Source organism: Haemaphysalis longicornis, unplaced genomic scaffold, assembly GCF_048455015.1.
Source record: "Haemaphysalis longicornis isolate Haplotype H1 unplaced genomic scaffold, Haemaphysalis longicornis Haplotype H1 scaffold_4, whole genome shotgun sequence".
Lineage (NCBI taxonomy): Eukaryota > Metazoa > Arthropoda > Arachnida > Ixodida > Ixodidae > Haemaphysalis > Haemaphysalis longicornis.
The window spans coordinates 39355393-39370411 of record NW_027526361.1 but is presented as its reverse complement, the minus strand read 5'-3'; the positions used below and the strand labels follow the sequence as shown (position 1 = coordinate 39370411).

The window sequence follows — 15019 nt, the reverse complement described above, 5'->3', positions numbered from 1 at the left end:
GTCGATGTGTACACGAAAAATCTGCTCGCGCTAAGGAGCCCAATGGTAGAACATGTTGCATCAGGGCATTCTGAAACACGGTTTGAAGATGGTCCATAAACTAGCGTGAACTTGGACACTGAGTCAAGAAGATGAACCCGGTTGTCTTTTTTCACGAACAGCGCGACGCTCACAATTACTCTAAAGAGTGGAGAAACATGTTACGCAGCAGCAGGATGGAAGACACCTATCATGGCAGATGAAAGGATGATTTAATTGGCGGGCATATTAGCGCGGGCACTCAGGGTATGCGGTATTGTGTTCGTCGTCTTCTTTTATGTCGGGTTAACATAGTGCGCCATTGCCAGCTTCTTCCTTCTCGCAGCATTTCGCGCTCGGCATTTTCTTGGTATTTTTTCTGCGTGTGGACGGCGCTACCAAGTGCTTAAACAGTTCCCCTGTTAAAAATACTGTCAAAGTACTCTCCATTAGCAGCTGCCCAAAATTATGCATAAAGGTAATCAATAGGCCAAGCACTCCAGGTGTGCGCCCGCCTCAGTCCCATGTACGCTTGGCCGTTGACTAAAAGTGACACTGAAGCGAATCTGACGAAGTCTTATCCGTGGCTGCATATGGCAGCTTAAACCGTGCAATCCATTACGGGCCTATTTTCAGGTCGTGAGCAATTGACGGCGCCATGGTTGTTATGTTGAATTCTTCCCAAGCATTGTTTTTAACGATGTTAAAAATGGGGGCCCAGCCCAAATCACACCAGAGAGCCGAATTCCTGCTCAAGAAAAAGTTTTTTTATCCTTTCAGAGCTGATAGCGAACTTGGTTTAAAAAATGGTCTGTCAGTGGCGGCCACCTCCGCAGATTACATCGGTTCTACAGCTGGCTGCGCTTTCGGGTCGGTTCGCATTGCAAACCTATCTTACAAGACATTTGTTTGATCGCGAGACGCTGTCGCAACGACGACGCCCGTTAGAGCCCCGCCGCAGCTAAGCCGGCTATCTCTTTCACGGCTGAAGTAAGCGGGAACGGGAGGGCGTGTTTTCGACACCCGAACTTTGTCGAGACGCCTCTAACTGGCGAGGGAAGGAGGCAGTTTTAAGGCTGTTGAAGGTATACGTGACAACGTTAGGAATGGCTCCCGAAACCGCGTTGAGGCTGATAGGAGGAAGTTACGTCGCTAAATGAAGGGGGAGTCAAACAAGGGACCGAGATTTGGATCACTTTTCATATCGCGAGATGAATATGTAGGATGAGGGACCAAGTTGCTACGTTGGTGGGCTTTGCGCAAGCAATTTTCTCTGGTTGATTGGGCTGGAGCAGCAGCGTAAGTGCTGCGTGCATTTTAAGGAAAGTTGCAATGCGCATGCGTTGATTTCCTTTTCACTTTTCCAGTGACTGTGTGAACATGCGCATGCGCGTACTTGTGTGTTTGCAAATGGGCATGTCTGTGCCCATGGGTATCGATGCAAGCGGGCACCGCTATAGGTACAAACGACCCCTTGCCCTCGATAATGCTACAAGTGGGAAGGCTCATCTTTAGTTGCCACAATTTTACCGATCACAATAACAATGCTCTACGTCAGTAGTTCGGTTCTTAGTCGTGAAAGGGACTCCGCAACGTTTCTGACAAACGCTTTCACTCTCCTTCGCGTCTGGAAGCATTGTCAAAGCTATAGTTATCAACAGCAGGGAGCGGCAATGCAGGATTTGCTTGTCGCAGCCGAACTATCCACCTTCTGTCTCTGCTTTTCTTTGTGGCTCTTTTATAAAGTGGCTATACAATACGTGAGTTTATGGCTGCAACATAAATTACGCGGCCAATAGCCGCTACTTTGTTGTAATGACATAATTAGAGCGCTCAAAGAACTTCGACTACAGAAAGAGAGAAAAATCTTTTTAGTAGGTTACCAAGTTACCTGAATGGCATAGACCAGTAAAATTTGGCAGACGTACTTTGTGACTCCCTAATCTAAGTACTGGATGTGTTTGTTGACAACGCTTTGAAAGCATATGAGATTTGGAAAAAAAAGTTGAAAAAAGTGTTGCAGGGCCCCTTGAGAATGCCAGGGATCCATTCTGGGCTTGCAAAAGTGATGGGGGACACACAGTTTTCTCTTGCAACTAACGTCGTCTAATACATCTATTTAAAGAAGCCATGAAGAGAAAACAAAAGTTTGTTTAATTCGAAAGATTAGGTGTTTTATAGTACCCTAAGCGCTTTCCCGGAAGCAAATGATGCTTTATTCACTGATAAATAAGGCAATTTAAGCCAAAATTTTAAATCTCCCGCTAAACTGCACATTTCGTGAGGTGAACAATGGCGTCATACGAGCCGGTCCATGAAACAGATACTTAGTATGTCGACTCCATACAGCACCCACACGCGGGAATCAAACAGGAACCGGAACTCGTGCCGAAACTGAGACGGCGGCCATTTTAAAATTACTAGTAAAACCTAGTGCACTCGCAGCCCTAGTCATGGAAGCGCCTGATCCGGAGAACAAAACTCTCGCCGAGAAGCTCGGGCTAGCATTAAACAACCTCGCACCACTTCAACGCTCAATGCTTCTAAGTGCACGAGCGGCAGGAGTTGTGGGATACGCGGATGGACCGGAAAGCGACCATTCCACGATAGCCACAACAGACGAACGCCCAGCCGTCGACACCGCTGCCTCGTCAGCCCCGTCGCGACGGACGAATACAGACTGGCACGTATGTGCCGTATTTTTATTACGGTTAATAATAGTTCAATTTCAGTAGCAGTATCGCTTATGCCAGTTGGCCGGTGTCGTGTATGGAAAGCCGTTCGCACGAGCTCTCTGCTTCGACCAGAAAGATACGAGCGTCGATGCGCGGTGTGTACGGCATTTTTTCCCCCGAGGTCAGAGCGCTTTGACGGCGATTTGACGAAGTCGGCGACGAGCGCCAGCATGTCCGAGGAGCAGTCTTGGGCAGTAACTAGTTACTAGTAACGCGTTACTGGTAACTAGTTTCTTTTTTCAGTAACTTGTAACTGTAACTAGTTACTTTTACGTTAGAGGAACTTGTAAGTGTAACACTGTTACTTTTTGTGGAGTAACTGTAACGAGAAATATCGTTACAGTTACTTAATTTCTATAAAAAATCATCCAACAGCAACACTCATTAACGACCGATCTACAGTTTGCGTGTTTCACTTTTTTGGCCTTTCTTCCGCAGAACCTTCGTCTACTTCATCTATGCCAGCGCACTCCCTTCTCATGAGTGAAAAACGTCTGGACTAGAAATGTTTAGGCGTGCACGTGTGCGTGGTGTCTACGCGGTCTACTAAGGGCCCGAAGTTTCAAAGTCTAAGCTGCAGTATTTTCCTCAGCAGTGCGACATCGCTCTCACCCAGGCCATAAACAACGCTGTGACACGCGCCTAAGCGCACGTGGAAGCATGTAGACTCGCCACAACCTATAGTCCGACGCGCGGCTGCACCATTTTCGCCACATCTGGAGTGCAGTAAAAGTGTTTGACACAAGGCGAACAGGAAAACAAACACCCCCAAACGCCTCACAACGCTCTGAAACCTTTGCACTTTCGCGGAAGCCTGGAAAACTCCGGTCGGGGCGTCGCTTTCGTGCATGCAGCCCCGTTTGCGGGGTCATAAAACGCCGCGGGGAGTCTCTCGGCGGCCTCGCGCTCGTCCAGCCCTGTGCTCACTGTAGAGTGTCCGATTGACAAGTCGAAGTTGCTTGCGACCATGGTGCGCTTTAGAGACCCCTGGCCGCATTTGGGACCACGCGTTTGGGACCCCTGGTTTAAAGGCTTCATCGAGCTGTACCAAGTGCTCGAACGAGGCCGAGTAAGTAAAAATTTCATGCCCCTCCACACATACGACGACCCCAATGATGGTGTCCCCCGAGTGCTCTCACACCAGCCAGCATCTTGGCCGGCAGACGTCTGACCACACTGCCACTGCACGAAGAAATGTTCTTGGAAAGCCTCGCGACTTCGTTTCGAGGGCTGTGGCCGAAACGAAAACAGTAGCTACATCTGCTTTTGAATGCTGGGTGCAAGGAATACTTGGGCGAGCTTCGTTCGGCCTACGCCTCAAAGAAAACGAAGGGAGGGGTTCCTGGGATCGGCGACGTGATTGCTGTGGAAAGCTGGGATTGTGAGAGCAGTTTTTCCGGTCGAGATGGCAAAATCCGCCTTTGTGAGAACAAGGGGGGGGGGGGGGGCAGTAAAGAAGCGTTCATTTCAGTTTCTATGTTTCTATTTCCTTTGGAAATATCTTGCCTCATTCCGGGGATGGGGGTGGCTGGGGGTTGGGGCGGGAGAACGACTCCGAGGGCCCACGGACAAACGTCGCTTCGGCAATGGCTGAAATTGGTCTCCGTCTCCGACCACGAGTACGAAATAAAAAGTTAACGAAGCGATGTACTCCCACGTCCGTTTCCCCTTTCCTCCAAGGGCCTTCTGTCGATCCGCCACCTCCGCCCCTTTTTCCCATTCTCTCTCACTACGCGGGGCGGTAAAGCGACGGCATTGTAGGCGAAAATAAATTAAGTTGACATTGAAAGATTGTTTCGGCTGTGTTGTCCTCCAGCTCGGTATAGTATAATTTTGGCCTCTCTGACTACAACGTTGAAAAACAACTAATTCTATGCTACAATGATGTTTGCAAATAAATTTCCTGCAGCCAGAGTGCAGCAACAAAAAAATAAAGTTCCTTGTGATGGATAGCAAAACTTCCGTAATAAAAAAAAAATGAGGCGTACACAACGATTGTTGGTTTGGGCATGAGAGTGCATCATTTTAGGTTTCCCTCGTGTAGGCTTTACTAGGTGTAATTTTTACTACCTGCATGCCTTCGTATGTTCGTATTAAATAAGCCAAATCTTTTTAGCTATTACTTAGTTTTATACAGTAACGGAAAAGTAACGACGTTACTTTTTTGCAGTAACTGTAACTGTAACTAGTTACTTTTGGAAAATTCGCAACTGTAACTGTAACAGAGTTAGTTTTTTGGGTTAGGTAACTGTAACTGTTACACTGTTACTTTTTTTTGGTAACGTGCCCATGACTGCCCAGGAGTGAGCTAACTTAAGGGTCCCTGCCGTAATCACTTCCTCGGAAATGAAGCGAGCACACTCGTAATTCCCTTAGCTCTCTTTCTCCTCCGTTTGCAAAGTTCACAAAACGCAGCCACCTGCTTCGCCGAGGTTCGTCGTTGGGAAGCACATGAAAGGAGATCTCTTCACCGGCGGGGATGTCGCACTCCCTCGACGATTTGCCCGTACTACATGGGCATTTCAAAACGTAGCAACGAAATTTCATTGTAAAGTACTCGAACAAACTGAAGTTTTCAGTGGTTGTAAACTGGAAACGAGCTCCTAACAATAGCAGCAAGCCAACACCATTCCGAAACTGCGACGACTGTCACTATCTCGTCGCTGCTTGCTGTTCCTTTCTCCCCTCGTTTCTATTTTTACCTTTGCTGGTTGGCGATATGACGCCCAACCTCCTGTGAAGGGATTACGATACCAAGCAAGGTCACGGCTGTGCGAGCTGGGACGGTTCGTTGGCCCCGAAGAGCCTCGAACCCGAAAATTCGTCTGCGCGACGGTGGCGACGGCGAGATGTCGAGTTCGGCTGGCGGTAGTTTCGTACGCATTGGCGTACACGCTTGCGTGTTTATTCGGAACTTCAACCGTTTACTCCACCGTTCTTAGTGTCATAAAAGGAATGTGCAGTATGTTTAACGGGCATATAGCTCACTATGCAAACTGGTAAGCCCTGCCTAACTTGCGTTTGCTTTTGCCAGCCTCCGCCAATCGCAGAGCATTCTTGTGTGACATCATAGGTTCTGTTGCGGGAAATGAGCTGGTGGATCGCATGGTCATTCCCTTTTTTCCTAATTATGTAGCTTATTTGAGCGAAGTTTGTGTTAAAAGTGGTGTCAGTATGGTTCTAACGAGGCAATCTTTCGAATGAACCATACTTGTGTTTTCTCTTCATGGCTCCTTTAATGACAACTTCTTCTGTGTCTGGCTTCTTTACACAGCTGAAGCATTCTGCAAAAAGCCAACTTAAGGTTTTGCAGGAGAAAAATAATGATAAAGTCAGAAATGTTTAACAAAAACAAAAGGTCGTCAATATAGTTCCAGACGTTAACCACCCTGTCTTTAAGAAAAAAGCAGTTGCGGCCATTGTCCTCTGGAAGGACAAATATGGACCAAAATTGGTGCAATACTCACTCCTATACAAATTCTGTTCTTTTGCAGGAACAATACGGACAAACTCAGCGCGGACACCGGCGGGGCTTCATAAGCTGAACCTTATCTCCTCACCTCTGTGTGCAATGTGTTGTGTAAACGGTGACATCAGAAATTTCTTATGACCTTTCAAGAGCGTGCGACGGAACAGTTGGCTTTCTTTAAAGAACTTCGAAGGAAATCCGCTCTGCATGCCTCTTCGGATGGTGTCATTTTTCCTAAAGGCCCAGAAGGAGAGAAATTTTGTGCATGATCCTCCAGTTTTTAAGAGACACAAGCCTAAGCGACTCGTGGTGGTTTCCCGCGCAAAGCGGCAAGAAGGTGTTGAAAGGTGGAGCAATTGCCGGCATACCACGCAAGGCTATATCCGTTAATAAACATCCATTACTTGTCTTCATACTAAACAAACAGACGACAGGTGCACAGTTTTTTTTATCCCGTCCACCGAGCTTATGTGTACTTGGGCACCAAGGTGTGCAGATGACTTTTTAATGTTTTTAAACCTATAGGTTTAGCAAACATGTAGCGGTGTCTATCAAGACCAGCACGGACATAGATTTGGTATCATGTGACGCAGCGAAGCTTTAAATATTACAAAAAGACAGAAATCACGGAATGTAATAACGCTTTTAGGCATAAAAGTAACCTCTTATAACACCGGACACGTTCGCTTGATGTATCTTTCAGCACTAAGAAACACCTGCCCTTCGGGTCATCCCATTAGAAAGTTGTGGAGCATGCCATAATGCTCCTGTGTTTTAGCAAAGCCCAGAAGAAAAGCTGCCACCATTCAATGGCACAAAGTTTTGGCCAACGAATTCAATGTTTAAAGGGGGCTGCATTTCCACATACATTTCTAAGGGCGTTAGCCGATACAGCTTTAAACAAGACTGAAAAGAAAACAGATGGCAGTGTACAAGTAAGTGGTAATGAGGACCGTAAGAAAATGGGAACATAGCCATGTATTCGAAAGCTATCGCGAAATGTAAAAGAAAAGCAAAGTTGCCACTAGGCATGGGGTAGACGCTGTGCTATTGTCACCGTGTGAGCCGGTAAAACTGTTTCAGAACTGAAAACCGTATGCCAAAGTGAACCTTCAGTACCCGTCACGCCACTCAATTCACGAAATGCACTAGGAATGTCATCTACAGCAGACCTTCGTCATGCAGTAGCGTGTACATAGGACAGGCGACACGCTGTGTCAATGTTCGTTTAAAAGAACAAGAAACATTCGTTACGTCAGGCGTAAGGACGAACTTGCTGCATTGGGCCTCTTCGATTTACAGTCTCGGGCTCACCGCGGACTCCCCGAGAAGCAGTCCAACATTCGATTTTCCCGTGTATCCCTATGGCTTCGGGGAATCCTCGGGCTACCCGCGGGCAGCCCGCGGGGAGCCAGAAGTGGAAAATCGAAGAGGCCCATTGTCGAGGGTGCGTGGGCTTCCCACTTTTACGGCGGAGCTGTTGTAGGCTAACTCCCCTATTTATTTTTCGTCTTTTTGCGTCCGTAGGACGAGAAAAGCCACTCCCCTCCTCCTCCCTCCGGCACCCGCTCTCCCTTCGGCCACCTGCTCGCCTCCGGTGCTTCATATTTTGATATAGCTTGTATTCAATGGCGAGGCATGCGTGCAGGCAACCATGGGAGCGCGCCGTTACTGGTTACGCCGGGCTCCGCGGGATGCCCGTCCCATTTAACCCAAAGTAATGCCTCGAGTCCAATGTAAGTGCGATTAATAACATCTCTGTTGACACCACCGTTTAAAACCTGGTTGAAACGTAGCAGACGACGCATGCCGGTGTTTTTTGTTTTTTTTTCACGTCCGTGGCCGCTTCCTGTGTTGCCAAGCGAAGGAATTGTCAGCTAAACTTTTCAATGAATACCACCTATAAGGTGGCGTTTATTGCCCCTGGAACAATGTATTCCCAGCAATTCCTTTGAAGCGGAGCCGACTTTAGAAAGATCGGTGTCATCAGTGTAAGCGTGGTCTTTGTGAGCTGGCTTTCACACATTGTGTGTGGCACAGTGAATCCTACTCGTAATCCCGCTGAACGCTACCCCAGAGCTACGGCGCAGTTTGAGCGGGAGTTTGTGGCAACCAATAAACCAGCAACAGCGCCGCTGGTGATATACCTTCACAGAGTAAGATGGCACTGAATATTTTATGGAACCGTTGGAAGAGTATTGGTAAATTGTTGTTGTTGTAATCCTTTATTCCAAAGGGAAGGCCATGCGGCCATAATAAGGGAAGAGGGGGAAGAGGCAGGGAGGAGTAGCCGAGTAGCACAAATGGTGGGTCCTTGAACGCCTTAGAAGATATCACTGCCGTCAGCAGAGCCAGGCTAGGGTTATTGGGATCATGTGAGTGCAGTTAAGTCAACTTTTACGACCGGGGTAGGTCCCGGTTTACACTAATCTCGAGAGACCACTCTCTAGACCGAACAACCCGAGGGCTGAGAGAGTAGAGCCACAAAGTGCGAGAAGGAGTCAATTAAAGCTTACCAAATGCGTAAACACGGTCGCAATGAATATGTGAGTGTGTCCTCGTCGTTATCATGTCACTATCAATGAAGAAGTCACTTATTTGGGAAAAAAATCCGATATTGGAACGACTTATGAGTACGAGCTAGTTGGTACGACATTTTTATCACCGTTAATCGCAGCTCGAAAGATGAATGATGTGTACCAGGGGTATCAAACGCGCGGCCCGCGGACCTTTGATTGCGGCCCGGCCCGGCCCGCAAGAAGTTCATGCGGACATTTCTTCTCTCGTCGCAGCCAAGCGTGGCCAGGTATCAAGCCAACGTGTTTAGAGCAATAGCAGCTACGTTGTGCTTCTCAAGGAATAAAGTTTTGCGAAAGTTTTCTAAATTGTACTCGCATTATTTTCTCGTCTATTGCGATTAATAACGCTATGTACTGGTAAGCCACACAGACGTGACTGGCCTCAAGCATTTTGTTTCGTGAGGCACCCAATGCGGTCACCATGCTTTGAAGCATCGCTATGGAGCTTATGTTTTATATTTCAGAATTAGCGTCCAGATTTTAGTCATCCTAGAGATCGGTATCGATTTGTTTCGCGAATCCTGATGCCAAAATCAAATCAGAAGTCACCCGGCATATTTACAAGATGTGGGAAAGGTAATGTTTCTTTCAAATGGCAGCGTTAGCTGACATTTTATTAGCTGAAAGCGTTAGCTGACATTTTGAGTTCTCTGCTCCAATGCAAGTTTTGTTGCGTTATCAAATTCCCGGTCGTTGCCGCCGCCACGCTATCGTCTGCTTCTTTAATGTTACAAGGTTATGGCGTCATCACAGAAAAAAAAAAAAAAAAAAAACGGCCGTGACCATCGGTTGTTTGACAGGGTAAGGACAGCGAAACGCTACGGCTGATAACGGCGGAACGTAACGATGCCGCCTATTCACTCATTCGTCAAGGTCGAACTCAATCAGTGCAGTAATGAATGAAACAGTCAGATATCTTTGATATTTTGCTCTTGAATTCGATCATGTGCCCCACCAGCTTACTGGGAGGAGTGCGGACAAATGCCATTTGTTGAGTACTTTGTAATGGAGAGGCTTGTACTGCCTTCTTATGTTACTGTTGCGCCAAATAAATAATTGCTATTTTATTGCCAAACATAAAAACAAAATAGGAAACGTTGTTTATGCATGCGCAGTTTCGCACGCGTCGTGCGAAACTACGGCTGCTGCAAATTCACGGGGATTTTACGGCGCCGAGGGTGGGAGAAATTTTTGCTCTATTTCACGGCAACGGGAAGAGCAAGCCGTTACGGAACATCACGTCACTTTTACGCAGGCTGAACTTGCCAGTGTATGACGTTCCCGCCAACTATTTAAATTATGTCTCGTCTTCTCAGCCAATCAGAGAGAGGGCGTGCCATACAAGCCGTATTGTTGAATAGCAAAGACAGGGCTACGTTACCATGTCCGCTGAATTTCGTCTAGTTTTTCATTGCCGGCCATGAATTATGAAGGCAAACTTTGAAACTGGTGCCAGTAAATGTCATGAAACGTCAAAATGCTGAAAGCACACACATCCGCTTTGTCAACCGGAAGCACATGACCAATACTGAAAGCCAATCAGACAAAGTTTCCGGCGAAGTCACAGTTCACGGTGAATTTATGGCGTCGAGAATAGGGCCTCTTATCTTTTAGTTGCTAGTCCGCCTGGGCCAACTTTCTGGCTGCTATGTGGTGGCTACTGCGAAAGCGCGCCGAGTCATTCCACCGCCCATCACCGGCAGTGGAAACGTAACAAATTTGTGTGAACAGCGCATCCAAAGAACTTTGCGTATAAGAGCTAAAGCCTTTCGCCAACCTCAAAGAAATCCCGCTGCGGCCACCCCTGTTCCCAGCGGCGCCGCTCCCGAGGGCCCGCCGCCCGTGCGCCCTCTGACTTGATTCGATTATGAGGTTTAACTCGCCGACGCTTCACAGGCGATGAGGCGCGCCGTAGTGGAGGGCTCCGGATTAATTTTGACCACCTCGGGATCATTAATCTGCGCCGAAATCTTGAACACGTGGGCGTTTTCGCTTTTCGCCTCCACCAGAAAACCGGCCGCCATGGACGGGAGTCGAACCCGCGTCCTTGGGCTCAGCAGCTAGCCACTGAACCACCGGGGCGGGCGTCCTCTGACTGCCGCTAATGTTTACGCACGGAGGCGTGACGTGCCGTCGCGTGATACACGGCGTGGGGACGGTGCATGGATTTTATCCTCCGTGTAAATCCCTTGTGAAGCTACCGAAATTCGGTGTACTTGCGTACATTATATGGAGAAAACAGAATATGCACAGGCGCAGTCAGATGTAAACGGAGCACAGGCTCGTCAAGTTAGGACAATTTTATTCCTATGCGGCTGACAGCATAAACTGCGTGTGCGCGGGCGGATTTTAATAAGAAGGACTTTCTTACAAGGTCACTTAGAGGCTACTTTCTAAAAGCTCCAACCCGTGCTCCAGTCACTTTTGACTGCACCTGTACGTATGCAGTAAATGACAACTTACTTTAACAGCGTCGGAGCTGCATAGACGCGAGAATGAAAGCGAAAAGGGATACCCACGAAGCTGTTTTCGATGTTGGTGCAGCAAGCTTTGAGAAACCCAGCGCAACACTGTGTAGACTATAGTTTTTGTCTCGTTCTATTCTTTTTTAATACGCTGTGAGGTTGCTGAAACTCAATGCAGCAACCACCCCTAGGCAGCATGCCTCCCTTCTCCTTACTCACGGGCCCCCGCGGTTTGTTCGCGGGCCGCCACGACCACCGGAGGCGAGGTACTCTTATGGGCACCACTTCCGCATTCCCTCCAGCCATTTACTTATATCTCTAGCCGCCGTTGCTTTCCTCTTAGCCTTTTTGGAACCCCTTGCACACGGCGTTCTTTCTGCGCGCACTTGCAATGCAGTTGCCGCCATCACCAATTCGAAACTCTATTTCCTACTTTTTTTAAATTTCCTCCTAATATTTCCCGTTATCCACTCCTTTTATGTCCACTTTCCCACCCCCACGGGCTTGATGATGTGTCGGCACCCCACGCCAGACAGTTTCGGGCCCTTTCCCCCCTCTTTCCCCCCTTAAAACGTCATAGCATAGCTGAAACTCAATCAAATTTTAAAATGATTGTACAGGAAATTGGAACCAAACATGATCCACCAACAAAGTTATTAGCGACTGCATGGTATTTACAATTAACAGCAGGTACTCTCATTAAAAAGCACACTGGAGACAATACTGAGTGTCCATACTGTTCGGACGGTGCTACTTGGCATAAGCCAGGAAAACCTTAAATTTTTCTTGGTGGCCATCGAGATCGGCTTTGCTTTACCTAATTGTTACAACCAAGGAATACAATAGGTGAGAGCGTTTGCAGGTATAAAAATCAACAGCAATGCACGCGATATAAAGCAGACGGTCTTCCCACGGCAGTCTCTGCCAATATTTTATAGGCCACAACAGTTTCTGTGCCCCAAGAAATACGAAGCGAAAGTTCCACGAGGCGAAAAGCAAAAACGCCCGTGTGTACGAGATTTCGGCGCACGTTAAAGATCCCCAGGTGGTCAAAATTAATCCGGAGCCCTCCACTACGGCGCGCCTCATCGCCTGCGTTGCGTCGGCGCGTTAAACCCCCACAATCAATCAATCAATCAAGTTCCACGACAAGAAAACTGATTCCGAGCCATTTCAACTAACGTGAAACATGGGGAGGGGCGAAGCATGCAGTGCATTAGTTTATTCTTGGGGCCTCGGCGTTTTTGCAAACGGAGATGAAATCGTTGAGGGGTAGAGGTATACAGCTTTGCTGTAAGTCTCTTGTCTTTGAAGCTCAAGCCTCTCTAGCGCGAGGCGTAAAGGAGTGTCCCTGCGTTCTTTTAGTATGCGTTACGAAGCGCTCCAGCGCGAGGCGTAAACAAGTGCCCCGGTGCTTTTTTAGTACGCGTTACGTTCTATCGCGAGTTGTAAACAAGTTTCACGGTAGTTTAGTACCGTGACTACATGAGACGACGATTACTACGACAACAGGAGGCGCCAACAGCCCCCCCCCCACCCCCCCTCCCCAATTGCGAGGCTCAACAACGTGCCGTATCTGCACCTGGACTTTGAGGTGTGCCGTAGTGGGTGTCTCCAGAATTATTTTGACCACCTGGATATCCTCAACGTGCGCCCTAAAGCTCTACATTGCAGTGCAGCCTATTTAATGACAGTAAGTAAGTATGCTGCTTTCGCCATCTTACTTGCACAAAGCTTTCCAACCTCACTGGAGAGGTAAGGTCGTATTCGAAATTCCTTGCGGTCCCTTAACCCCTCGCATGGCCTTAAAACTTTTTACAAACACTGTGCGTGCTTAAATCAAACTGCTCCTTACCCAGTGCTCCTGTATCCGAAAGTGCCAGCATCAAGGCTGCACCCCAAGCCAGGAAACTCGTCGCCAGCAGCAACTTCGCATCTACGAGCGATTGCGGAGGAAGGAACGCGACTTGCTTCGCTCCACGGGCCATGCGCAGGCCACGACGTGAAGCAGACGGGTCGTCTCACCGCTGATTCCAAGTGCAGACGACGCACGCGGCCAAGCGCGCACCCGCGCTGCCACGCTTTCCCAGTTCCCGTCGGCGAAGGCTTCCCGCTCGCTGCCAGCCGCTTTTCCCCACGTCGGGAGAGGGCAGGGAGTGCGCTGGGGAAGAGGGTGGGCTGCGACGACGACGACCGAGTGGTCGGATGCGACAACCACGCCACCGACGCCCGCCGGGGTTTCGCGGGTGCCTGCAAGGGCTCGATACAAGCTTCGGCTTGTTCAAGTGTGCGAAGGAAGTTTGCTTCATGCGCTAGTGGACACGTTCTGGGGGAAAGGTTCAGGCGATCCCACGCGGCGAGGCCCGAGTTGAATACACCACTTTAGATAGTTTTCGTAAATGTAAAGCTGTTATAGAGAGAGAGAGAGAGAGAGAGAGAGAGAGAGAGAGAGAGAGAGAGAGAGAGAGAGAGAGAGAGAGAGAGAGAGAGAGAGAGAGAGAGAGAGAGAGAGAGTCCAAACTGATCAGATTAGAAAAAACATTGCCATGTGCATGGGAAGCACCTCTGCTGGCCTGCCAGAGATGCTTCCATGGCGGCAGCAGTTAGTGTTTGGCTGCGCTTTGTATGTACATATTTCGCGCTTCGCGAGTGAATAAAAGGGTAAGAGTTAGCCCATAATGTTGCCGCCTCCCATCGTCGCCTCTTTGGGTTAGGAATGGCACTTACTTAAGTCTGCTTACGTGCTTTGAATGCCAAAGCATTGTGGCTGTTATTGGCGATACGTAAGTCCACTTAAGTGTCCTGATCATTTTTTTATTACCAGCTCGTATCACGTGTTAAGTTAGCTCACTCACCTTCACTCATATCCATATCCCAGCATAAGCGTTCACCGTGGAGGAGGTGCTCCTGTTGTTCCCACGTTCGGTCACGTGCCACCACGTGCCCCCCCCCCCCCCCCCCCTCCCCACGCGTTGGTACCACCCGCAGTAGACGGTCAGCAATGCCGGATTTTTTTACCCATGAGGCATATAAGGCTTTTGCCTTTGTTCAGAGGCATAATGAGGTAATAGGGAGGAATAGGAGTCCAAGACACACTTATTTTTAGACACCGCGCGGTGTGAAACACCAGGCTGAACTTCAAGAACATGCAGTTAGGCCTCAAAAATTTCCATAAAATCAGGCAGGAATTGCGTGCTACTTTATCAAATAGATATAACCCCCCCCCCCCCCCACCCCCCGCCTAAAAAAGAAAACTTGATCTTTATTAGTTTCTTCGTCAACTTATTAACAGCTGAGCTGTTATTCAAACCGCAAGTTCAGTGTTGCGGGAAAGAAATAACCAAGAAAATGCGGAGCACTCACGAGCGCCTGCCTCCAGGCAACCACCGAGTCCCCGGCTCGCGCAGTGGCATTAGCAAGAACTCCCGCGCTGTCGTCAAGCGCTTCCACGCATATAGGGCTTGGCATGAGGAACACGACGATATTGATACATATGACGATGACTACTACTAGCAGAGTGCAAAGCAACGACGGGACATGTAAATATACAATTTCAAACTTGTAAGAATGCGTGGGGATGCGTCTTTCAGTGCTCACGTATAAACAAATACTGCAGCTTCGCTAAGGTTCAAGCCTTGCGCGACTTAGTGCAAGCTTCGCGAGTTGGGCTAATGGAAGTTTAGAATGCTGAGGATGAAAGCGGAATTGATGAAGTTTCGATGTTTCTGACAGAACGATGGATTAATTTGTAGG

The 15019-nt window shown here is 48.4% G+C and overlaps 1 protein-coding gene across 1 annotated transcript in view; it reads right to left on the bottom strand.

Moving 5' to 3' along the window:
- The window catches only part of LOC144179722 (nephrin-like), a 30541-nt gene extending 16404 nt beyond the window's left edge, over nucleotides 1-14137 (bottom strand). Inside the window, exon 1 of the mRNA XM_077708165.1 lies at nucleotides 14122-14137. Within this exon, the coding sequence (XP_077564291.1) occupies nucleotides 14122-14137 (16 nt within the window). The remainder of the gene's footprint in view (nucleotides 1-14121) is intronic.
- Nucleotides 14138-15019: the final 882 nt, after the last annotated feature.